Source organism: Micrasema longulum, unplaced genomic scaffold (assembly GCF_059751315.1).
Source record: "Micrasema longulum isolate JH-2025_06_02 unplaced genomic scaffold, ASM5975131v1 h1tg000437l, whole genome shotgun sequence".
Classification (NCBI taxonomy): domain Eukaryota; kingdom Metazoa; phylum Arthropoda; class Insecta; order Trichoptera; family Brachycentridae; genus Micrasema; species Micrasema longulum.
This window is the reverse complement of record NW_028277637.1, coordinates 57,073-83,624: the sequence shown is the minus strand read 5'-3', so window position 1 is coordinate 83,624 and position 26,552 is coordinate 57,073. Positions and strand designations below refer to the sequence as shown.

The 26,552-nt window shown below is 32.5% G+C and overlaps 1 protein-coding gene across 4 annotated transcripts; it reads right to left on the bottom strand.

The window, feature by feature from the left end:
* Window positions 1–1,420: 1,420 nt before the first annotated feature.
* On the bottom strand, window positions 1,421–24,611 carry Cep164 (centrosomal protein 164). Of its 4 annotated transcripts, none has more exons than XM_088226528.1 (21): window positions 24,308–24,611; window positions 20,813–20,924; window positions 18,602–18,767; window positions 17,712–18,282; window positions 17,394–17,625; window positions 16,522–16,811; window positions 16,212–16,416; window positions 15,621–16,128; window positions 15,309–15,543; window positions 15,045–15,202; window positions 14,088–14,288; window positions 12,937–13,037; window positions 10,648–11,234; window positions 9,918–9,989; window positions 9,757–9,832; window positions 9,532–9,674; window positions 8,319–8,452; window positions 6,558–6,731; window positions 5,058–5,256; window positions 3,105–3,337; window positions 1,421–1,822 (listed from the first exon to the last, which is right to left on the bottom strand). In XM_088226528.1, exons 1-21 carry the CDS (start codon window positions 24,375–24,377, stop codon window positions 1,736–1,738), a joined length of 4,554 nt encoding a protein of 1,517 aa, XP_088082654.1. In that variant the 5' UTR covers window positions 24,378–24,611; the 3' UTR covers window positions 1,421–1,735. The 4 variants fall into 4 exon arrangements, with proteins under 4 accessions (XP_088082654.1, XP_088082656.1, XP_088082658.1 ...); XM_088226530.1 differs by having other exon boundaries at window positions 14,100–14,288; XM_088226531.1 differs by lacking the exons at window positions 1,421–1,822; window positions 3,105–3,337; window positions 5,058–5,256; window positions 9,532–9,674 and having other exon boundaries at window positions 6,597–6,731.
* Window positions 24,612–26,552: the final 1,941 nt, after the last annotated feature.

Sequence of the window (26,552 nt, the reverse complement as noted above, 5' to 3'; positions counted from 1 at the left end):
TGTAAACATGCCGATTGGCAATAATGTACATTATATTCATCAAATTTCAAAGTGCCACGTGTCTAGTAAGAATCGGAACTTACATGTAAAAAAAAAAATACATTGACATTTTTGTGCATATTTTTTTATTTTACTACTTAATAATGCTCACCGGGCGAATACGTAATACATATTTAGTGAAAAAATTAACATTTTAATTATATTTTTTATTTATTAAAAAAATAATTATTTAAAAATACTAAACGATGCAAAATAATTTAATATTTACTTTATGAGAGATCATTATGCATTCTTGTTATAGGTTATTTATTGTACATCCACTATCTATAAATGCAAGATAAATCATATTTCCTTGATATAATGGATGCATCGGGTGTTTTTTTAAAGTGTGATACAACTTTCAATTAATTAAAAAGAAACAAATATTTGTTGAAATGAGTTTGTTTTTATTGTGTTCAAAAGAATAAGAATCAAATATATTTTTTGTAAATGATATCTGACGAATGTCCTCCACGACTAGCAGTTACATAGCAAATTCTATCAGTCTGATTTTTGTTCAAGTTTCCAACAAATCTGGCGTTATTTCCGAAATTGTGTGCGTTATATTGGCTACTAGTGCTTCAAGCGTTAGTTTAAGTCTATGAGACCATGTACTCAATATGGCCCATAGGGAATTATCCAATGGCGACAAATCAATGTGGAGACCACTTAACGGGACTATTATTATAGGAATAATGTTGTTGTGAAACTTTCACAAAGAGCCCTATACATTTGGCGAACTGGACACCGATTTTTTAAGTAGTAAGGCATTCCATTATTAATTTGAGTATTGTTATTGACCACAAATGGAAAAAAATCTGTATTGACAAGAGGCAGTTTTGCCGATCGAAAGTTCTATCATGAAAAAAAAAACACCAGTTACGTATCAATACTTATAATTGAACAAAGTTATGTGGAAAGCAGCCAGTCCACACTTAAAAAAAAGTGAGATATTGATGTTATCAAATTCAGGAAGGTCAATTCTATGTTCTGCTTAAAACAGTCAGGCCGCTTTCATACAAAAAACGGTAATAATCACCTTCTGAAAATTTCATAATGCCAAAATGTCATAAAAATGAATGTCACCTCATACATTCAGAGTTTGCATGAGGTTTCATTAAATATAAGATCTGGCTGTCATTAAAATCATTAAATCTGGTCATATACATGGTTAAATTCTTTTTTTTATTATAAAAAAATGAATGCATGCATACTTTATCGTTTGCTAAAGTAAAAAACATTCCAACTGTTGTGTAGATTAGATTATCCACTCTTTTCACAAAAGTGCTATTTTCTCAGTTTCACTTTTCTATGGCTGGCTGCTTTCTGCATAACTACATTCAATTTATAGAGATACATAAAATGCATGTATTTTTATAAATTTATTTTTTTCATTTATAGTGTAAGTCTACTAGATAAATGATGTTTATCAATATTTTTGCATTTTCAAAAAAATGTTCGTTGATAAAAATGACACATAACATTGATGGTACAAAGTTTGGAAATTGTAAAATATCTAACAATTAATTTTAAACTCAAACGCAAATAGAGTGACTAGATTCTGAATACATAAAAGTGATAGAAGTATCACCTGAATGGAATGTTTGAAATATAATAAGAGACAGTGAATAACATGTGTGTAAAAGTTGACTAGATTTAAAGACTAGATAAAAGTGTACACAGTTGAGCTGGTATTTTAGAGAGCAGCTTGCTGCTTTAACCAATCACGAAGATCTCTTGTTCTCTCCACTAGGCTTGACGCTACTCCACTCGGTAAAGGAACCTATGAAATAAATAAATAAATATTTGTACAAATAATATTGTGAGAATGACAAAATGTTTGTAGACAAAGGCTGGATTACAGCCCCTAGAGCTATCAAGATTAACATTTATTGCGACATCATCATTTCATGTTCGATATCCACCATCCACCAACAGCCTGCGGGCCTTCCTGTCGATTGCCAGCTCTCGCGTATCCTCTCGAGTCAGATTCGCATCCTGTAGTACCGACATAAACTGCCAAAAAACAGTTAGCAAAGGACCTCCTGGACTTTGTAAACCTGATACCTTTTTAAATAGGCGAGCATGATTGAGGCTTTCGGGAGGCATCCGCAGAATATGGCCTAGCTGATCGTATTGCCTCCACTTGATGACAGTTGTCACAGGAAGTTGTTGCATCCGTTCTATTATTTCTCCATTCCTCTCAAAGTGTATATTTTACTGCAACAAAGAGGGAAAACATTTTTGAGAGAGGAAGTCTAGGCATTTACGGGACTTATGACCTGTCATTGACTAGTTTAAGTGATCACTTTACACACTGTGTAACATCCATCATTCTGCCTACGTTTGAATATTCATATTTCTTCAACTCTTCCGTCTGTTGACTTTGATCAAGTAAAAGAGCCGAAAGTGATCAATCGAAACAGCCAATGACAGGTCATAACCCTGTAAATGCCTAGGCTTCCATATTACTCCCCTTATAAATGTTTTTCCTCCAGATCAAACATAACATTACATTTCTTGAGGCATTGAAAAGCATATTAGTAGATAAAGTATTTTTATTTTTTTAAAGGAATAACCCGCTGAGCCTCTATTTTGAGGCTTGTGAGCAGGTGGGATAGAGGGGATATGGAAGGAGGTAATGAAAAATACACCAAAACACCCAGACCAATTGAGAAAAAAATGCTTCTTGGATTTTCTTCTTGCAACTGGCGGGAATCGAACTCGCGACGCCAGTTTCACAATGGGCCGTCTAACCAACTGCGCCACGGCGCCCGTCTTATTTATTACTAGTTTTAATTCCACCACCAATTTACGGGGGCATAACTTGAAGTTCTATCGTCCCCGATTACACCTCGATCACAAAAACATAATTTATTTCTAGCAAGGTGGTTTTAGACTGGAATAAATTACCAAGTCTAGTTGTCCTTTCCATTTCAGTCAACCAGTTCAAAAACCTATTGGATGCTTGGAAGGAAGAAAACCGCAGACAAAAAGCAGTACACGAGATACAGGCGTGCCAGTAAAGGCTGCCTGCCTTTAACAAATAATATTAATAATAATACTTGTGGCGCAGTAGCGGGAGGAAGGTGAGGCCTCACGGCGAGTTGAGTTATCTGCCTGAAGCCGTGCACCTTGTCTCTATACTGCTGCAGGGCGGAGTCTGGGCCCGGGATAAGGGCCGCGGGGGACGGCTGGTGGGCGGTCCCGGGGAGGAGTTGCAGGCTGGGGATGTGACTGGCCGCCAAGGGGAGTTGCCACCCTACGTCGGTATAAAGCAGTTGGCCGATAGGAAAGACTGAAATATATTATAGTTTAATATCGTATGTAATGCAAAAAAAAAAACAACAATTAAAAAATACATATCGACGGTTATAGTGCAATATGTCGCAACCCACAATCACCTAATTTTACAGGAGATGGTAAAATAAACATTATCTCTATTTTATTAATTACATTACATTAGTTAGTATTGTTTTAATAATTAATGAAAAAAAAGTATTTACCAATACTGAGATATATAAAGTACGATTGGACATTTTTTGGAGCATCTTATAACAAATTGCTTTTAGGTTAAAGCATTTTTGTAGGCTACGACATTTTGCCAGTACACGAAAAATACATTTTTAAGCACTTCTGCATTAAGCCACTTACATTTTTTTTTGTGGGTTGAATCATATTGCACTATAACGGTCGGTATTTTTTTTTTATTTCACGTAAAACTTGATATTTTTTTCTTTTCTAAAGGAACACGTCACTGGGCATAACCCGTGTCGAGGCATTCATTTACATTATTTTTACATTATGTTCTAGTTACAGTAGTTGATATCTATAATAATATATGTGCATACATGCACACGCATAAATGTATGCACATACATATATAAATAAATAGTAAAATCAATAATAATAATAACAAAAAATCATAATAGTAGTAATATAATACACAAGTATTGTGCAGATATTGAGCCAAGAAGCATGCCACCGTCACGGGCTATTTGGCTCCTCTACACCGTCCAGCTGCCGGCCCTCCAACATCCGCACAAATACTTATATACAACAATATTTTATATAATAATCAAAACACTGTATGGATATAAACATAATTTATATGTTAGAGATAGAGATTTATTATTTGAATTTGTTTAGGATTAAGTTTTTTTTTTTTAATTATGGATAAAAAAACAGATTTAAATAGCTTCTTTTATAATGAATAGCATAAATTTTATTATTAATATTCTCATTATTAATGACAAAAAAATTGTGTTCTATACTACTGTATTTCAATAGACACATGTTTAGCAATTCTACAGTATCTAATAGCTTCTTAAAAATATCAAGATTTGTTTTCGCTCTTTACAGAAGTAAATCTCGTAAAATGCAGATTCGATAGTATACATAGGGACCGTTGATCTATATTAAATCATGAATTTCAGCAATAGGCAAAATTTTTCATGGAACTCCTAACCTAAATCCACCATCAAAGATGTCACTACATTATCTCTGTTTAAATCACGTCTGAAGAAACATCTCCTTTCTCTTCCTTAATCTCTCCTCCTTTCCTTTTTCCTCTTTCCGCTTTTTTCCTTTTCCCCACTGAGTAATAGTTTTGATTTAAGGTAATTTATAAACAAATACGTTTATTTCTATTTTTATATATTTTTAACTTTTTAATCTTTTTTTTTTCTATTGAATATGTTCTGTAACTTGAATTATAAAAATAAAACTTTTATTTTATTGGTTGGTTGGAAGAAATTGCCATTTGGCAATAAGCCCGCCAATGTACAAATAACATTATGTACAAAAAGTTAAATAAATAAATGCTTTCCTTACAGCCTCTTTTCGTTACTTGTTTTTCATACTTCCCCTCTGTTATAATGAATTTCTTTTGAAGAAAAAGTTATATATCATATAAATATGTACATGGTTTTTATTTGTGTATTGTTTTTAATTGTTGTGTACATGTCTATAAATTCGACATACTCAAAATATTGTAGATAAATAATGCCAGATTGTACCTTTGGAAACACTGAGTTGCTGTTGAGCATTAAGAACCTGCCAAATGTCCTTGATCTCCGTATTGAGCGTCTGAAGACTGGAAATAATTTCAGCATCGTGTTCTCTCTCTGTCCCCTGTCTGGATTGGTTCCCATCGCTGTGTGCTTCAGTGCTACTGAATCCTGAACTGTGTGATGAAATATCACTGAGTGTTGTATCCTAGTTGAAAAAAAAAAACAAAAAAAATGAAACTACAACTGATTTCTATGCTAGCAGCACCAAATTAAGATTTCTTTGACGGACATAAGAGTAAAATTGAGGGTAATTTTTTTTTATTATGAATTAAATTATTTAGCTACTACAGAACTCATATTTTGAAAAATAGGTTATTATTTACAGATCATTTCATCTGGGTAACCACATTCGATGATGATAATTGACCAGCGAAATGAGAATAGACCGAAAATAACTCAAATAGGAAACTGTGAGGTTGTCAATGGATATATTTATCTGGGCTCAATGATAGAAAACAGAGGAGGGTGCGTTGCTGAAATCGAGAGATGAAATACCATGGCTCGCTTTGCGAAGGAAAAATTGAAAAAAGTTTGGCAACAATGTAGTATCACCAAATTTACAAAAATAATAATGGTCAAAACCTTAATTGTTCCTGTATTCTTGTACACCGCAGAAACGTGGACCCTAAGAAAAAGAGAACGAAGAAAGATAGACGCTTTTGAAATGTGGTGCTGGCGCAGAATGCTGCGGATACCATGGACAGCCAATTGGACTAATGTCTCTATAATCCGAGAACTGGATATTGAACAGTGTCTTTTTTCCACTGTACAAATCCGTGTTCTCGGGTACTTCAGCCACGTTATGAGACGAAGAGACAAAATGGAAAAATTGGTAGTACAATGATGAGTAGAGGAAACTCGATCTTGCGGAAGAAGTCCTACCAGATGGACAGATTTGGTAACTACAAATATGCTCAAACACCTAAGAGAAGACATTTTAATTTCATTGCAATGTTTAATCAATATTAGCTTTCAGGGAGGGTGTTTTCCTAAAAACCTGAAAAAAAGACCGATCTTACCTATTTAAAAAAATGGAAACAAAAGTGAAATGAGTAATTATAGAGCAATAACTCTGCTTAAAACGCTAAGTAAAATTATAGAAAAGGCATTTAAAGCACAACTTACAAATTTCCTGGACAACAATAAAATAATCTCAAAAAAATAAAAATACATCCGATGCAAAAGTAATTGAATTCATAAAAACAAATACTGACAAACGCAAGAAGTGTATTAGAGATAGTATGTTTTAAAAAAAAATATTATTTATTATTTTTTTAAATATTCTTTACCTTTAGTCAGTTGTTAGTTACATTTTACATAATAATATATATTCATGAGCTCATTATGGCTTTAAGTTAACTTATTTAAATTGGTAATTGTAGTTTGTAGTTAATATATTTTAAGCAAATAAAAAATATGAAATTTTAAAAATAATAATAATAATACCTTATGTTCCTGTTTGTGGGAAGCTGATTCAGTAGCGACAGGTTCCTTCCCTTCCCTCTCTGCCTGGAGCTGACGTAGACTCTTCTCGATATGACGGAGACGTATCACCTTTTCTCCTAGGATGGACTTAGTTCTGTGCAGAGACACCTCCATATCTGTTAGTTCACATTCATCCTGCAAATATCCCATTGAAACAGGTTTATAACGTCAAAATAACGGTGTGTACATATATTTGGGCGGACAAGAAGGAACTGTACTGTGGGTTTAAAGTCTTTTTGTGGGTTTAAAGAAGTTTTTAGAGAACGGAATACGGAGAAAGTTTACACAATTACAGGGATTAAAAAAAGGGTGTAAATTGTTATTTTTTAAAGTTTTATTTATTTTAACAAATAAGTAACATACATAATTGAATTTTTGTTCCCGCAAAGCCGAAGCTTGTCTGCTAGTTACATTACATTTTTATTTTTTTTAATTTATAAAAAGTAAGTATATAGTTGAATAATAAATGAAGAATATAATATATTTATGTGCACACTTATGTTTAATTTGCTGTTTTTAATAAGTTTTTGACTATTTTTTTAATGAATTTAGGTTTTTTTCCTCACGATTTTCAACTGGTATTAAATTAAACAGTTTTGGTACTACACTCCCCATTGTTCTATCTCCATAGTAGTTCTTCTGTCGCGGCACCGATCCATCTTCCATATTCCCACCTCAAAGAAGTTTTCTATCTCTTTTGAAATATTTATCAATTTTGGAACTCCCTTGGTGGTAAAATCCAGTACTTATTAACAAAAATTTGGACACACTTAAAATATTGTTGAATACATCTTACGCTTGATATAATGCAGGGTGTATGAAGATTTTTATTTTTAAGGTCAGCTTGACACATACTGCACTACTTGCTCACATGACACAAGCCTTGTTGCTAGACCTGAAACCGAGATGGCTATAAGCAAGAGGCTTGGTCTAGAGATGAAAAAAGTAATGATCATAAATCAACGCAACAAGCTCCGACGGGCAGATGCCCTGTCAGGCATAGAGATGGCGCACAACTTTGTTTATCTCGGGTCAATGCTTTCAGACAATGGAGAATGTAATGACGGGATTAAGCAACGTATTGTGATGGCCAGAATATGTTTTTTTTAACATGGAAGTGTTTTTGTCTGGTATTATATTTGTGTATGTCAGCATTTTTGGTTGCTGTTATGTCTTTGTCTTGAACGTTTCACAATGCAATTTTTTGTACAATGTTTATCGTCTTAATTTGCATCAAGTATTTTATGTCAAACATGTTAAAGCGTGTCCTCCAGTTTTTTGGACACATCGCCAGTAGAGACAATGACAGTCTTTAAAAATAAACGGTTGTGGATGGGGTCGAAGAAAGTAGAGAAAAAGGAAGGTCCTGCAGTAAATGGACTGACAAAATCAAGGCTGCCACAGGAACATCAGTGGCTGGAGCGACGCAGGCGGCGGTGTGTCGGGAGAGGTAGATGACAATAATCCATAGCGTGTCGAAGACAAAGAAAGAGGATGGTTACGACCCTAAGCAGTGAGGAGAATGACACAGATGAATGACTTGCTTAAGTAACATAGATTTTTATTTTTATCCGTGTTTTGTGAGTGAAATAGGACCAGAATCCTGTGCAAAAACCCTAATCCTTTTTACACCATCTGTTTCTGACAAGCTCTCTGACCTTGGAGCAGGTGAAGCGGGGTTCTCTGAGTTAGTCTACATACAAAGAGCGGTATTTGTCTGACCTCCCAAGGGTTCGGAGACGTCCTCTGCTGGCGAAGGGTGTGTCGCCTTCTGCGCAGAGCGGCCTTGGCTCGGCGGACGCCCTCCCTCTCCACGAGGGCGCGGTGACGGAGGAAGCCCAGCTCTCCACCACCTCCTGGACACAAGGAAGACAATATTTTAAAAATTGGTACAGAATATCAACCCAAAACGATAAAAGCAATATTTTATTTAGTAATATTTTAAACAATCATTTTTGTTTTGATGACCATGTATTTTAGTCATTTAGAAAAAAGCGAATGGAAATTTCATAAATTTTATTTTTGTACAAAAATATTGAAACATAAAATCAAATAATAGAAATAAAACTACATTTTTGAAAAAAAGCATCTTGCTCCATTAGAGAGGTAGAAACGTTAAGTATTAAAATATAAAAATATCTTATGTATGTACAATATTTTTTTAATGTAATTGTAAAACTTATTTGATTAAATAAAACAATAAATAGATAATGAACTCAACAATGTTTGAGTATGTCCAAATGCTTGCAGACTGGCTGGATTTATTATATTATGTAGGTGCATAAAATATGTATTTGTATGTTTGTTTTGAATCAACATTCGCGTATTGTTAAACCTTATTTTATTGTTGACATTATATCGTATTTACTGCATTTTGTGGTTACCTACCGTACTATGCGAGAGGAAAAACATTTTTGAATCCAGCCAGTCTGCAAGCATTTGGACATACTCAAACATTGTTGAATTAACTACCTGGTAAAAGGAGAAGTATAAAAATTGGAAAATTGTTTTCAGGCGTTGCCTAGTAGGTAATTTGGTACAGCCGGATGAATCTCACCCACGTGATAAAGGTTTCAGCTCTTTTACTTCACAAAAGTCAACAGAGGGAAGAGTTGAAGAAATGTGGGTGTGCAAACATGGGCAGAATGGTGAATGTTACATAGTATGTAAAGTTGCCACTTAAACCAGCTAATGACAGGTCATAAGCCCTGTAAATGCCTAGACTTCCATATTCCCTTCTCAAAAATGTTTTCCCTCTCTGTTGAAATAAATTAAGATAGTGAACTTTTCAGGCAGTTAGCGGAGGATATGACTTATAATACATTGTGTTAAATACTGACTCGATACGAAAAATGTCTCAATACAGGATTAGGGAGTGATTTTGTGTTTTTTAAATTTATATAAATAAACATAAACAAAACTGTAGTATGCATACCTGAATCTGGAAATGGATAACGGAGGCGATAAGCAGTTGTATCGGCATTCAGAGTAACATCGGGGAATTGTTCTTCTAACTCTTCCAGTTTTCTCAATTGTTGACGAAGATTTTCTAGTGGACTGCAGGCACGCTCATTTGACCTTATATGTGTGAAATTAACAATAAATAAACCTCTTTTCTATTCTAACAGTGCAGATATATAACTTAAGAATAAATACTTACTTTGGAGAAACCGAATAGTTTAATCTCGAAGTTGAAGCAGACTTTAACCTGGTAAACAATTTCTTCCGGTGTCTTCCTGTGAAAAAATAATTGCATAAAAGTAACATTTAAAATACCTGCAATCAAAAATAATGTATCATTATTATACAACATGAACTTACCTGCTAGGGATTCTTTACAATGTAAATGGTCACTTAAACCAGTGTCGGATGAATCTTGGTAATCTGTTACGGCTAGAAATTAAAATAATATTGTAAATAAAACTACAAATGTTGAAATGTGGTGCTTTAGAAGAACGCTTAAAGTATCATGGGTAGACAGAGTTTGCAACAAAGAAGCATCAAGATGCATGAAAAAACAAAGAGAAATAATACACACAATTAAGAAAGCTTTGCATATTGTAGGGAGAAAATTATAAAATAGTTTTTATCATAATACAAGGAAAAGTTGAAGTAAAACGCAGTGTAGGAAGAAGACTTATTCTCTGGCTTCAAAACTTACGAGTGGTTCCACTGTAGCTATAAATCCTTATTCAGAGTGGCTGCGGATAAAATCCACGATAAAATCCAAAATGCCACGATGATAGCCAACCTCCACTGTGGAGTGGAACCATAAGAAGCATATTGTCAGTCGGCGTGCATTACCGCCATCTACTAAATCATTTTTTTCCAGGAAACAGGAAAAACTGTTCATAAAATAAAATCTAACACATTATTAACTCCGATCCGCGGTACCGTTCTTCTCCAGAAAGCTTGCCTACTATTGGTCCCACGCATATCGTATGGTAAGGGAACATCCATTAAGAGTTACAAATCCCTCAAATTGTAGGTAATGCATGCTGACCGACGATAAATTATTTTACACCTTTAAATAATTTGTTTTCATACTCACTTGTTTCAATATACTCGTGATTCGGTTTCAAAGATTTCCTAAAAGCGCCTTTTCCTCTGATATCGACAGGGTCTCTTGTACCATATTTATCTTTATAATTCTCCGCAGCGTGAGCCTTCTTGGCATGTTTGCTATTAGACACAGTATGACTGTCACTCTGACTCAATGAAATATCATTTAGACCGATGCTATTGTCATTATCTCCATTGGCAAATGACTTTTCTCGTATTGCGACTTTGCCAAGAGGAGATTTATCCCTAAAGTTCGGAGACTTGCCTCTCGATCCATCCGGCGAGACTCGATTGAGAGAGTCGTGTCTTCTAGCGACATTCAACAGCTGACTGTTTGTTTCATTAGATCCATTTTGCCGGGGGCTGGATTCACTTAGAGATAGATTGATATCTCTATTTTGATTGATAGCAGGGTTCACATTATTATTGTCCGGCTCCTTAATATGCATTTGAGCCTTAATAACAGTTGTGTTGGAAACACGAGCAGAACCATTAACTGTATTGTTGTTGCTAATTAATCGTTTACGGGGATCTATTTTGCTGATGGAATTAAGAGCATCTGTGATATCACCAGACCTACATAAACAATAATAACAGTATTAAAACACGTATATTTTTTTTAAATTTACAGTAAAACCCCTTTTTTACGCCCCCCGATTTTACGTTTTCCCGCTTTTTACACCGAAATGTTCAAGTCCCATTTTTTTTCATAACCTATAACCCGAATTAACATTAACATAACCATTAACCCGAATTAACGTTTTTAAAATTTTTCAAAACCCCGATTTTATGTTCAAGATTTTTTTAAATACATTCCTTGTGTCATAAAACTTATGTAGGTCAACACCAAATGCCATGTTATTGCATTATTCTACCAAAAGCGATAAAAGTACGAGAACAAAGCAACCTTTCTCACTGAATATATTATACACGTAACTATAGTATGAATAGACAAACATCTCAATAGTCAATAAGGGTGAGTTTGCTATCTGCATTGTCATCACTGATTTCAAGGTCGTAAAACTTCCGAAACTGTCCTAAACATTCTAGAGGAAATAACAATGTTACGCGAGAATATATAAAAAGGCTAAACCATTGTTTGAAACGAAATTCAAAAGGGCTGTAGAGTAATCAATCTTTTTTTGCTGTTTGGTTAATGTTGTTTAGGGTCAATTTCAATGTTTTCAAATGAAATTCGCCATACTGACGTGTTACTTAAAATGATTTTCTGCTCGTCTGGTTAAGGACATACGGACTATTTTTAACGCATTCCCATATGTTATTCGAACAAATTCGTCCTGAGATTAATTTTGTATCTGTGCGTGATTATTTTATGGCGTACAAATACAGGGTTTCATCATCATTCCCTTTCCGCACCTAATGGTGCATAGGGCACTGCATTGGTATCACCAATCGCAGCTTATCTTGATCATTTTTGTTACATGAAGGTAAGATGATCAGTCTTACGCTTCAGGTACTAGTCCAGGGACTATGAAATATTCTAGTATGAAAATAAACTTTAAAATAAATATTTCGTATCAACTATGTCGGGAATCGAACCCGAGACCTCTTGCATGGCAGGCTAACGCGCTGACCATTACACCACAAGGCCGGCTTCTGGGTTTACCGAGCTTTTAATTTTTGATGTGTTTATTGTTTATTCATTTACAATCTGTGTGTTTATTCTCGCTTTGTCGCTGCGCTTGTCGTATGTGTCGTTTTATCGCTCAGTATTCAGTCAAGTTATTTCATTTTCAAACAATTTTATTTCTTATACAGACTGTTATATTTTAATTTTTAAATTCAACTTTAAATATAAATTGTGAAAAATCTTTTTAGTGTTTTTACTATAACACCTACATATGTCAACAATGTTTTGAGTTTGTCCAAATGTTTGTAGACAAGGACCTACATATGTATTACTATAGCAGTGATATATTATATTTACTATAGTAGTAAATTATTGTGTAAATAAATCTGTTGTATTATGGCACTTTCTAAATGTGTTCATGAAAGGTTAATATGTTTTTGAAAAAAAAACTAATTAATAACATTCTTTAAAAAAAAAACTAGACAAGTTTACTTACATTTCTTGATGAAATCGTGTATTAGTTTTATAAATAAAAACACGCGTTTTTTAATAATACAGACTATTTTTCATACATTTGTCATTTCCTCGCTTTAACGTTTCCCTCAGTTTTACACTTTTTTCGTTGCTCCCTTGAAAAGTGTAAAAAGGGGTTTTACTGTATCTTAATTTATTATTGAAATTTCTTACTTTTCGCCAAGAGCAACAATTTTGTGTGAGTGGGATTTGTCAGTTTCAGATCCTGTAGTTAGACTTTGCTCACGCCTCTTATTTCTGCGCTCTATCGAAATCTAGAAATATCAAAACATAAAATGTATGTAAAAAAACTGTGGGGAAATAATTATTATATATAATATTGATCTTGTTAGGAATCGAAACTAGGGTATCCAAGAGAGGGCTCAAAGGACAAAACCACAGAAAGTGTTCAGAAGATTGATCAGTACAATTCATATAGATAATTTTAAAAAATATACTGCATTTTTATTGTGTCTGTGATGTTTTTTAAATGCAGATAAATAAACTTTCTTATTTTTCCTCAATGTTGACACTATGTGTGAAAATAGAGAAAACTTTTTACACACATCAACATTTTTCGCGCCACATACTATTCCACTAATAATTGTGACTTTTCACAAATTGAGATATACTTACTCTTGTTTGTGATATGTTTATAATTCAAAGGTTAGTTTTTGGCTGATCTGTTCTAAAACTAATCTGACATCAGCCGTTCGTAATGTTTATTAACATTAAAAAATACGAAGAAAGTTCTAAAACAAGGGTGTCATTTAGAAAATACAAAAGTTGTAAATTGTAATGAGGTGCCAAGCCGGTGCTTGCCGAGTTCACAGAGCTTAGATTTTTTACATGCGTGATACTTTTTCAATGTTATCGGCGAAAACGCCAATTAGGTGCTTGGACACTTATGTAATAATATGTCATAAACGTAATCTGATTGCAGAGCCCTGTGGCATCGGTTCTTTAAGTTAGCTGCCCGTTTGAATTTTATTATTTTGGTTTTTATTTCAAATATGATATTTAAAAACAATTCAAGAGTTTTTGGACAATTGTTGACAGTATTTTGGTTCGGTATCTCCGAGAAGTAGCTATTTATAAAAGTGAGAAAACTATAAACTAAAACGTAAATAAATGTTTCCTCAGTACATCGGAAATATCGCTATTTCCATGAGTGCTATAACCGAGTTCGACTGTATAATATGGTTTTAAATAAGGCTCAGGCAACACAATCGTTAAAGTTTGAGACAAGTCTTAGGTTCCATATTGAAAAGATATTTTTTAAACAGAAATTATATAATACATATTAGAAATGCTATTGTGTGTACATTTTCCTTCACCTTGACATCTGTCTTCAGCCTGGCATACTTCTCCTTGAGGCAGCGATACTTGTCTTCGAGCAGGCGCTTGTCACAGCGCAGCCTCTCCATGGCCACTCCCTCGCGGGGTGGCGACGCCCCCCTTTCCCTCCGCATGCGCTCTCTGAGGGCGCTCAAGTGGGCTGCTTGCTGACTGCGTACCAACTCAATCTGTGAAATTCATTTGCAATCAAATTTGTAATCTGTCAACATATTTAAAATATTAAAAATTAGGATAAAAACAACATTGGAAAAATAATAAAATTTTGTTTACACCATTTAAAAAATAATAATAACGATTTACGAATATATTCAATTTGGAAATTTCATTAAAAACATAATACCGGCATACAAAGAAAGGCCGTAACTGCATAAAAGTGAATTCTGAGAAAATTAGTGTTTTGTTGAAAGTGAAAATTTGAGCTTGTTGTAGCTTTATGGACAAATATACTTATTTGCAACTTTAAATGTTTTACTATTTATAGTAATATTTTTTGGAAATACACCAATTTTTTACTGTATCCCTTTAATTTCTGTAAAAAAAATATATCAAATCAGTTTAATTGTGAAATACATTCAGTGAAATTGTGCTCTTTTATCTAAAGGTAATTTTGCCAATATACCAATTTGGACTTTGTCACATATATATCCAAATGTTTGTCTTTTCTTGCTGATTTCAGGTCTATACTTAACTCATTTTTGTCAAAAATGGTAGTTATGACCTTTTTCCATATGGCAGAAAAGTGCCACAATGAGAATTATTGCAACAAAAATAACAATAAATAATTATGTTGATTTATAGGGGTAAGCAGAGTATAGAATGCTTCACACTCCATCTTAGCGCACAGACTGTGTTCTGTGTTGACAGACAGTGTTGCCAATATTCTAAGATATAATATACATAGATTTGAATGTGATAGTACAAACCTCGCTCCTATAATCTTTTTTAAGCTCATCGCACATAGACTCATGTTCATTCTTCATTTTATCTAGCGCTGATTTATTCTCAGCTGTCAGTCTTAATTTCTCTGCCTCTAGATTGTCAGCATATTGCAAGCCAAGTTCATTAATAGCTTTATTATTTTCTAAAAATAATCAAAGTAACAAATTTTCTTTAATAATCAAAGTTACAAAATGCATTATAAATAATCACATAAATGTATTCAAATCCAAATTATAACTGACACTTACCGTGTTCCATATTATTGAATAATTTTTGAAGATTAGCTTTATTTTCATCTTTCAGTCTTTGAATATTATTACTATGTTCGTCCTTCAACTTCTCAGTCGTTGAAGAGAGTTCTAGTGACAATTTCAATTTTTCTTCAGCAATGGCAGTTTCTCTCTGTTTATTTAAATCTATCAGGAGTTCGTTTAAAGCTTTCTGCATATTTACTTCGTGATTCTCTCTAGTCTCTTGTATAGTCTAAAACGGGAAATTTTATAAAATATAAATTCACCAAAAAAGATAATAAGATATTTATATATTTTCATGATACCCACCTTTTCTAGTTGATCTTTATTTTTCATGTGTTCCTTCAGTAGCTGCTCCTTTAATGTTAATATTTCCCTACGATATTGTTCCTCTAACACAGACCGAGACTTTTTCATTTCCATTTCCATCTTTAATTTAATATCCGCTGTTTCTCTGTCACATTTATTAACCATATCCAATTCAGTTCGTCTCGAATCACCAGAGCTAAATTCTCCAAATACGGGCATTCTGTTCAAAGAATTTCTTCTGAATGATTCTTTAGCATTAAATCGGTTAGCATCCGCTTCCAAAATCTTTTTTGAATTTTCGTTAATTAATTCAGGTTTTCGAACAGACTCATCTTTTTTCTTATCTCCAAATAAACCGCCATTGATTGATTTAACAGCTCTCGGATATTCGTTAGAAACGGTTTCAAAGTTAGTACTTTCTTTATCTGGAGATTCAATAGAAGCTTCAGAGTCCACACTCTCCATCAGATTAATAGATAGTTTATTCTTTAAAACAGGTGGTTTTGTGCTATAAAAAAAGCCATTAATTGGTAAAAATATAAGGGCTACACATTAGCTACTATTCTACTTTTTCAGAGCTTAAAAACTTACCGTTTTAAAGAAAGGACCTCAGAATCACTATCTGTATCGGGTGAAGTTGGTTTCATTATATCGCTGAGCTTTTCAAATGGCTTTTGAAACAGAGTTGGTTTTATGAAATCCCCGGGAAGAGGTTTAATCAATTTTCTAGATGGAGAATCAATGACAGAAATATCGTTAATCACCTTTTTTTCTTCTAAATTATTATGTTCTCGGACTGAAAATTAAATTTTAAATACATGTATTTCATTATTTTAATGCACTAGTAATAACAAACAGAAAAATCTAATGTGTGTGTAGGAAAATGAAAATCATATCGTACCAAAATTAGAAACTTGATTAGTTTTCACTTTTATATTATCATCACTCTTCAACGGTCGCAATTTATTTACTTTAAAAATATTTGGTCCTTCAGAATAAAGGCCAGAAGTGTCAGAATTTCTTCGACTTATTGTAGCATTTGCGTTAATTAGTTCATTTTTTACAACTTCCATTTTGTTAACGGCAATTACAGATCCCTGTTTCCCTTGTAATAAATCCGAGGAGCTATTGGAGCTCGGGCTGGGTGAGTAGTCATATTGGAAATCTACTTCCTTTTGATCTAAATTAAACCTAAAAGGTAATATTTGATTTATTAAAAACTCATTATTTAGAAAGTGATTCTGAATATGACTCATTTGTATATTAATTAATCATGAAGATATTTAACTAAATGACACAAACAATCGAAGGGCAAATGGCAAAAATAGGCTTTTTGCATTTTTTCCATTATCAAGATATTAATGCCATTTTTTCTCTTAAATGACTTCAATAGAATTAAATATTAAAATCTGTAAAAGTGTGGCTCTTTGTCGTATAACCTATAAAAAAATATGGAGTCACAGCTGACAAAAAAACAGTCAATAATGCGACAGCTGCTGCATTAAACTTGTTTTCGTCTGTTAAAAGAAGGAGTACTTTTTATTTGAAGTAGACGTTTTTGTTAATATTTTACTGTGATTGTATGTAAAATATATTTTATATTGATTAATAATATATGTTCATAAATATATGAAGCCACAATAAGGTTTTTATTGCTCTTTTTGCTCTCCCGTAAAATTCACAATTTGCTAATAAGCCTGTTTTTTTGTCGTGTACCCTTCAATCATAAATTTTACAGTTAAATTTATTTTATAATCCTATTATTTTTTTTACCTGACACTTTTTCTATCTTCTTCTGACACAGTGTGATCATTTCCTTTGCTTCCTTCACTTCTATCCACTGACGGAATTCTAAATGCGGTCTCTCCAAAACTTCTCTCTCGTAAAATACCTTTTGGATTGTCTCCCGTATTAGTGTTGGACGTTTTACTAATACTATGAGAAGTGTTTCCATCATTATGATCTAGGGAACCCTTATGAGATTTCAAGAATATTGAACCTCCACCTGAAATTCACATAGTAAAATTAAATGTAAGCATAAAGTAAAGACTTGAAAACAGTAACACGGGATTATTACGCTTGTTAACATACCAGATAGTGTGAGTCCTTTTTTAGGAGCATCATAATTAGTAGAACTATCTTTCGACAGCGAATCATTACGTCCACTGGGATTAAAACTTAGATCTATGATTTCTGGAGTGTGTTTCTTGATGATGTTTGTTTGTCCCATGTGCATGCTGTTGCGTTTAGTTTCGAATGTATTCTTCCTGCTAAAACTTTGATCGCTGTCTGAATTGTCAAAACTAACGTCGAGATCTTTCTGTTGGTAAATTCCAGACTTGAATTTGGTCATACTGGTTTGCGCTGTTCTCGGAAACGTGTTTGACTCTCCGGGTTTTTTCACAAGGCCGTGTATGTCACCGAGCTTTCTATCTCCCAATCCGGTCACAGGAGGTAAAGGTTTGCGACCAATTGGAGCCAAGAGACCCGGTCTCGATGAAGAAGGTTTAAATAAATCAGGAGGAACTTTTGGCTTCCGGTCTATTCCTATCTCATCTTCTAAGCTGCTTTCAATCGAGGAGTCTTGTTCTTCCATTTTACCTTTAGACTCAAATTTGTCGGTAGTTATTTGTTTAGCATCTTCTTCATAAGTCACTAAATCCTTTAATAAGCGCAAATTACATAAATTTAATGCACTTTTACAAAAAACTAAAGGTTACGTTCAAAATAAATTAGAACAAAGATAGAGATAATTTTAGAGAAAGGATATGGAAGTGTAGGCATTTACAGAACTGTATATGTCTGTCATTGGCTGATTTAAGTGGCCACTTTACAAGATTATGTTATTGCGCTGATTAAAATATTGACTATTTTATTAAATATACAGATATTTTGATAAATTAGCTTTGGACTCAATAAATGAACAGCACTTTGGATTAGTTACTCAACATAATTTATGTATTTAGAGAAAAGAAACTAACCTGAATGGAAACACAAGTGTCATCAAGAAGAGAGTCACCACGATCAGCAGAAGAATGCTTTGCCTTGATAACTAGATTCTTGTAAACTAGGTCTAGAGGATGATCCCACTGTGTGATGTGAGTATCGGTGTTGTAAAAATAATGAGTCTTCAATTTATCATCGTAGCTGCAAAATAAATCAATAAAGCATTAAGATCGTGAGTTCTTCAATGCGGGTTTTGCTAAATAAGAAATAATTACAATTAGATAAAAAAATATGCATTTCCATTCCTTAATTTTGTAGTTGCTGAGTTTTATTTTTGAGGGTAATGATTTTAAATTTCACATCAACATTGTGAAAAATATAGTAATTTGTGAAAATATTGCTGTTTTTTATTTCAATAAATACAAAAAACACACATATTAATTTATTTTATAAATTTGAAAATAAAATTCTAACCGCAAAACCACAGTATTGATGATTTCAGGTGTCAAACTGACTTAACAAAAGCAAAATGGACCATTATTGATTTAAAAATGTATATTTGAAGCACTTACTTTGTGGTTATCCATTATATAAATAAACAAAAAAAACACTTGGTTTTCTAATCACTTAATATTTATTTTATTACTGACCAGTTTTGAAGCTACACGGCTTCCTTATATTAAAGTTAATTTTGTAATAAATATGATAAAAGAAAAGGAATATTTGAGTTGGTTCTTATAAAAAATAATAATATAATACATAGATTAAAATTCAAAATATTATTTTATTGAATGAATGACACAATTTTATCAAAATATATAGTATTTTTATTGTCAAACAAAGAAATAATTAACGTTTTAAAGTTCTTTCAGTACAACTTAAAACTAAATAAAAACTGCTAACTGCTTAAGTACTGAACAAATTATTAAAACAATGATCAACTAAATTTAAATAGATATTTAACTGAAGAATGAAGAAGAAGCTTGTTTGCTTTGAAATCGGTCGGTGAAAAATAAAAATTACTGGTTAAAAACAAAGTTGTTTTATTTATTTTATTATGAAGATAAAACCATTTATATTATTTTCAACATGAAAAGTGATCCCTCTACATTTCACTTCATAAAATAGACATATACATTTTTCAATAATGTCATGAAATTCTATCTATGCCATGATTTATTTTACCATAGTATATTCAACAATACTAGCCAATTCCATAATTAATATATCATTCATTGTATACTTATGTACGATAGATAAGCAGTTTTTTTAATAAGCAACTAATGGCAATCGAAGTGAGCAAACAAGTAATAAATTTTTAAAATATGAATTTGTTTTATTTGCATTGAAATTTTGTTCTGTGGAAAAAACAAGGAAATGTATAAAAATCGGTAGAATTTCAATCGAATTCGGTAGATTGCTCCCAAAATCGGTAGATCTACCGAAAAATCGGTAGATCTGGCAACGCTGATCGCATGCGACTTCCGTAATTTGACAAGTGACAGCATGTTTGAACCACATTTGAATGAATTCGATTGAAAACCAGTCGACTTCATCTCGACTGCCCCAAAGCACTCGATATTGACAACTGAATGCGACATCGTAACTTCAGCTGTCAAACTTCCTTCGGGTAAAACGCTCATTCATGTTTGAATGACGAGTATTTTTACTGTATTTTAACTTAAAATTTACAACACTGATAAATTTTAATGTATCCAACAAATGTGCGACGAATATAACTGTACTTATTTTCAATCGCTCATTAAATGAAGTTTCACTTGAAACATGATTTTAAAATTGTTTTATCGCTTGTCAATGTTAAAATACATATTTGAGAGATGTATAATAAAATTTGCTCTTAAAATCAATTAAATGAATTTGAAATATTTTGTATACCATGTGGATATGTGTAAATATGAATAATAATTATAAATGTTGCAGTGTCTCAGTAAAACATTTTCTTTATTTTCTTTATAATATATTCCATACGCAAAATATCCTTAGGAAGAAGTTTGAGTAGAAACAATAAAAGTTTGAATATGGCAGGAGAGTCACAAATAAATATGTATTTGTTAGTGCTGCCACTTTGTCTTTCGTCTTTGTAATAAAATTGTCTAAGGGTTTTCAAGAATAGCAATCGAGACGACCACTCGACTATTGTCAAATGGGTGACAAAATGTCACATCTTTCCAGCATAAGACCTCAGACACAATTTTGCATAAAATAGAAATGGAATTAATGCTTACTACGCTTTCCATGGCGGTGGTAGGGCTTGCATTAATCCATCTCGAGCAAGTGGTAGAAGATGCCCTTCAGTGACTGGATCGATTCCAATCTGCTGTGCATACTCGCTAATTTCTAAAGTAGTAATAAAACAAAATTAATTTCTGATTGATGTTTTTCATTTTTACTGTGTATAATTTTACAGTATGATTTTTCTGAGAATGATCCTCTGACATTTAGATGACTATGAACTATATTGTTGATTAAACTACAATTTAAAATAAATCAATTCAAAATTTTATGATTAGTAATGATGTGTAGTCTGTTGGCCTCGCAGTGTAATTAATGGTCAGCGCGTTTGCATACCATGCAAGAGGTCTCGGGTTCGATTCCCAACACGCTTGATATGAAATATTTATTTAAAAAGAGTGTTTTCACACTAGAATATTTGAACGCAGTTACGCAGAAAGCAGCCAGCCATAGTAAAGTGAAACTGAGATAATGGCACTTTTGTGAAAAGGGTGAATAATCAAATCTACACAACAGTTGGAATGTTTTTGAGTTTAACAAATAATAAACAATAAATACATAAGTTTTTTTTATACAGGGTGTTCATTAAACCCTGTCACATCCGAAACCACAATGATCAGTATGAGCAAAAAGACATATTGGCACATTAAAATATTTTTTTAGAACTTTGCTTACTTCTGCAGGGGAGAAGTAAGCAACCCTTTGTTTTTTTTAATATATATATTTTTTTAAAATTCTTTGGTCTAAATATTTTTTTAAATATGCTAATATGTCTTCTTACCCATACTGATCATCGTGGTTTCGGATGTGACAGGGTTTAAAGAACACCTGTAGAATAAACAAGAATGCAATTGTGCATTTATCCAGTTTAATTGATTTTTAAAGTATCGTAAGATTTTTCTAGGAGAATGATAGGGAAGAATGGGTAAAAAGGGCCGCTCCACCTTTTCCATCAGGACGGTCCCGACGGAGACAAAAGTACTCTGGAACTGTAAAGTTTCGATTTGGAACAAACCAGGTCTCAGAAATAGCGGCGACCTTTATCCTGTCAATCTTATCCCCTGAAGTGGTTTTGCACTTATCCAAATTTATTGTTCTAAATGATGTAAATTTTTAATCTAAAAAAATGTTATTCTCAATATGGCACTAATCATCCTTGTAAGGATGGGTTGCCTAAATATTAAAAAATTAAAAAAAGATTTTTCTAGTTTTGTGGGTGTTTTCTGCAAATTGAGAAATGCCGTTTTTGAGATAGACACCATTTTCAAAAGGTGATTATTACTGTTTTTTTGTATGAAAGCGGTCTGGCAGTTTTTAGCAGAACATAGAATTGACCTTACTGCACCCGATAACATCAATCCATGGCTTTATCCCACTGAGTTCCTCCAGGGTATGCTTGGTTACAGCAGTTTAAAGACCAGAAGGAATGTGTATTTAACTATGCACCTTAGACAGCGCCAGCATAGACTGTTTCACATTCCAATATACAGGACCAACCTGCCAATGGTTATGCCTGTTGGAAGGGCTATCTCTATGTTGAACAATATTACTTTGGACATTGACATTTTTCACGTCTCTGAGGGAGTTTTTCATTACAAGATTCTCTTATTTTTTTAACATATTATTCTCTGGATAATTATGTATACTTATGTGTTATTTATATATATATACCTAATTTTACCTTATTATTTTGATTATTTCTATTTGTATGAATTAAGATATTCCATTTTGTAATGTACCTACATATATATGAATAAATAAAATTTAAAAATTGAATTGAAATTTGAATCAATATCTCATTATTTGAAAATTGTGGACTGGATGCTTTCTGCATAACTAAGTTCATTTCATAGTCCCTGGACTGGTACATGAAGTGTAATCTGATCATCTTACCTTCATGCAACAAAAATGATCAAGATTCACTGATTTGGTTACCAATGCAGTGTCCTATGCACTATTAGGTGTGGAAAGGTATTGATAATGATGACGAGTGATGTGGACATTTTTGTTTTAACACTCAATCAATTCTTATGATCCAAGTACTGAAATATTTTTATTTAATAAGTTAAAATTAGGTTTTTAAATTTGTTTTAAAATTGACATTAAAATTTTTTAAGCTTCGGATACCCCATAGATATAGTTTTGCACACCTAAATACTTTCTAAGTATTTTCCAACTAAATGTCAATTTACAGAACAAATTCGACATAAGCTATATGTGTTCATTATAGATGTTAACATAAGTAGTGCCTGTTTTTTTCAAAATTTCAAAATGAGCACCAAAAGTTTAAAAAATGGTAGTCATTCGAATGCAAGCGTTTTCGACACTTCCTTCTGTTCGTGTTCAATTGAGGGAATAAAGCTGCTGGCGATATTTGCGCAGTGTCATTGGTTGATTTGAGTGGCCACTTTAAACACTGTGTAACATTCACCATTCTGCCTAAGGGGGTTTAATCCAGTCCTTGTGTACAAACATTTGGACAAACTCAAAATATTATGATAAAACCAACTGGTCCAAGAAGAGGTTTAAAAATTAAAAAATATTTTCAGACGTTGCCTAGTATGCAGGTGATATAATTCAGTCGGATGAATCTCACCCACATTAATAAAGGTTTCAGCTCTTTGACTTCAACAATATCAACAGATGGAAGAATTGAAGGAATATAGATGGTCAAACATAGGCAGAAAGGTGAATGCTACAGTGTGCCAAGTGGCCACTCAAACCAGCCAATGACAGATCATAAGCCCTGTAAATGCCTAGACTACTATATGCCCTTCTTTAAAATGTTCTTCATCTCTGTTGTATTATTACATGTGGTAAACTTCTTAATGTGTTAAACTCTTTTGTTTTTTGGCAGTAAGTTTTTGGGATTATTTTTAAAATTATGTTGTACATTTTCAAATCGATAAATTTTGTAAGATATCAAAGTGCAATAAATTAAATGAACAGACAAACTTTACTGACTTTTAAAATTTAAACAATGGTTCTAATAATAAACACTGAAAAGAAAAAACATATAGTTTCACTCTATCTTCAAGTAACAATCTGCAAAATTGTTGTGATTTGTTCGTGAGTTTTCACGGCTGCATTTTTAAAGTAAGATTATTTTATATTATAAATGTATTATTGCAACATACAAATTATATTTGATCAAACGTAAATACGAAAAGCTCTACTAAAATTATCCAAAAATATTATTGAAATAAATAATTAATATAGGTTTTTGTACACAATAACATTAAAAAATGACGTTAATATAATAAAGAGGCAACGATTAAATTCTATAAATAAATCAATGTATTGCGCATGAATACCATTTTTTAAATGTGGAATGGGTAAACAAAGACATAATACATTATTAAAATTATTATTAAATCCTAACGCCTAGCACATTAAAAATATTTTATCGATTTAAGAAGTTATGCCAATATTATAAACTAGTGCACGCAATAATCAAATAAAGATTGGGTGTGAAAATTAAAAATTACCATCTGCCGACGGTTGACTATTTTCATCGAATACCTCGCGACAAACTAATGCTGTCGGGGTAGAACTCATTTTGAAGCACCATAATTTTAATTAAACAAAAGGTCTAATCCTATACCCGCTTCCATTTTTTGTATTTTGTACGGTATCGGCGATAACAGGCTCCTTGACAGCTAAATATACAAACGCCAAATTGTGCAATAGACAATTTTTGCCACAGATTATAGATTAAAATGTTCAACCAAAAACAAACTACACAAATAAAAATCAATAAATATTATCTTTTATAGTTATGCTTTTACACCGATGCCGATGCCATAATAATTTTCTAAGAATGTATTTTGGGTTGTTATGCTGTGCGTTCATTAATCCTTCCATTAGAATCTAGAAAAAATAATATTATTTTCTTCTCACCACAATAAATTATTACCTTTATTTAAAAAAATGTTTTTCTTTTTTACCAAATACAATTGAAAAAAAAACATCCGTACATAAAATTTTTATATTGGCCTAGCCGCTATTTGCATTCCTTTCGTGAAAATTTCATTTCATTTCATTCATTTCCAGTCGTGTTCGCTATAAAGAGAAATCAACTTTATAATTTCCCCCAGTTGCCATTTACGTGAAATTTTCGGCCAAAAAAATGTAAAAACTCAAAATCATTAAAAAAAAAAATTTAAAAAACTTCCAAGTGACACAAGCTCACATCGAAATAATCGCTCTCGTCACAAGGTCATGTCTCCTGTCCGTGCGTGTTCATACGAGGACAATACGATGCGGCCGTTGGCCAGTGTTGGGATGCCAAAAAAATAAATATCCCAACTTGGCCATTTTTCAATTATGTTTTTAAATTTCTGAAAGCAGATATTATTAAAACATATATTATTATTCGAACAGGTAAATAATAAGTAAAAAAGCTTATTCATAATTTCTCGTAACGGTAAAGGGAGACAAGGATGACCAAGGAAGACGAGGCATGATCAGATACGCCAAAATCTTAAGCCTGGTCATGTCAAAATCAGGCAGAACTAAAAGGCACGTATGACAAGATGTATGAATGTGGAAGAAGCTAGGAATGTTTGCCAGGATAGACGTGTGTGGCGGTCCATTCTCTTTGCCTACCCCTGCGAGGAAATGGCGTGATGGTGGTAGTAGTAACATAGTTTCTCATGATACATAAAATTTTAGGTATGCAGGTATTAAGATTTATTTTACTGTATATGTATCCCAGTGACTTATATTATTATTGAGGACTTTCGGGACTCGGGGCAGCAAAAAATACATTTTTATTAAATAGCGTGTATACATAATATTAATAAGACGACAAAGGTATACATGGTATTAAAGGAAAACAAAATGAAGAATTATGAATTAAAGTAGAAGTAAGAGTAAACAAAAAAATATTGCTAGGATCATCTTTTGAATAGAAAAACAGTCATTTTATAAATTTGCATTTGCATTGATTTAAGTAAGTATAATAGTAATAATAAAAAAGAAATTAAGTTTAGTCAAAATTTAACATTAATAATAAAATAATTAACAAAATGATGTGAATGAAAATTCAAAATAAAAGCATATCACTTATTTCAGGATAAAACAACAAAGAGTATTACTTGTTTTCATTTATCATACTCTGATTATGCTTATTTACTAATCCTAAACCTATTTTATATTCATAGTAAGTACTGCTAGATATTAAGTTTTTTGTGTGTAAAATTCCTGCTAATGTCCCCGTTGATAAACAAAAATGTATTATTCGGTTGCTCGAAATTCCACAGATTTCTAATCTTTTTCCGAAAAACTCCCACTGGTCACTGCGCGCGGTGATGGGGGTAATCACTGTTCCGCCGAAATAGCTTGTCTGTCTATCAAGGAGACAAAGTCTTGTCCTACAAATTGCTGTTTACACATGGACAATGGTCGAGTCTTGGGACAAAACAATATTGTATTGTCCACGTGTAAACAAGGGTTAAGTGTCCTCGGCACGGTTAACCCCAGTGAGGACACATTATTTTTATTATTAATTATAGTTTGTAAGAGAAAAATATGAATAAATAAAAAATATATTAATGAATATCATAATAAAATGTGTATATTTCTTTTATTTGATTTATTTATGCTTTATTAAGTAAGTTCATAACATCTTAAGAACTAATATAACCTTTTGATAATATTACAATTTTTTCATCAAAATTTCTCAATAACATATTTTTTCAAATTAATTTGAAATATTTGTATTTGTGTATT

Coding starts and splice junctions, on each gene's coding strand:
- Cep164 (XM_088226528.1), bottom strand. CDS start 24,377: ATGAGTTCTACCCCGACAGCATTAGTTTGTCGCGAGGTATTCGATGAA. Junction 13,038..14,087: donor ATGTCAAGGTGAAGGAAAAT/GTACACACAATA, acceptor TGATATTTCTAG/ATTTCGATAGAGCGCAGAAA. Junction 1,823..3,104: donor CTCCCGCTACTGCGCCACAA/GTATTATTATTA, acceptor TTTATTTCATAG/GTTCCTTTACCGAGTGGAGT.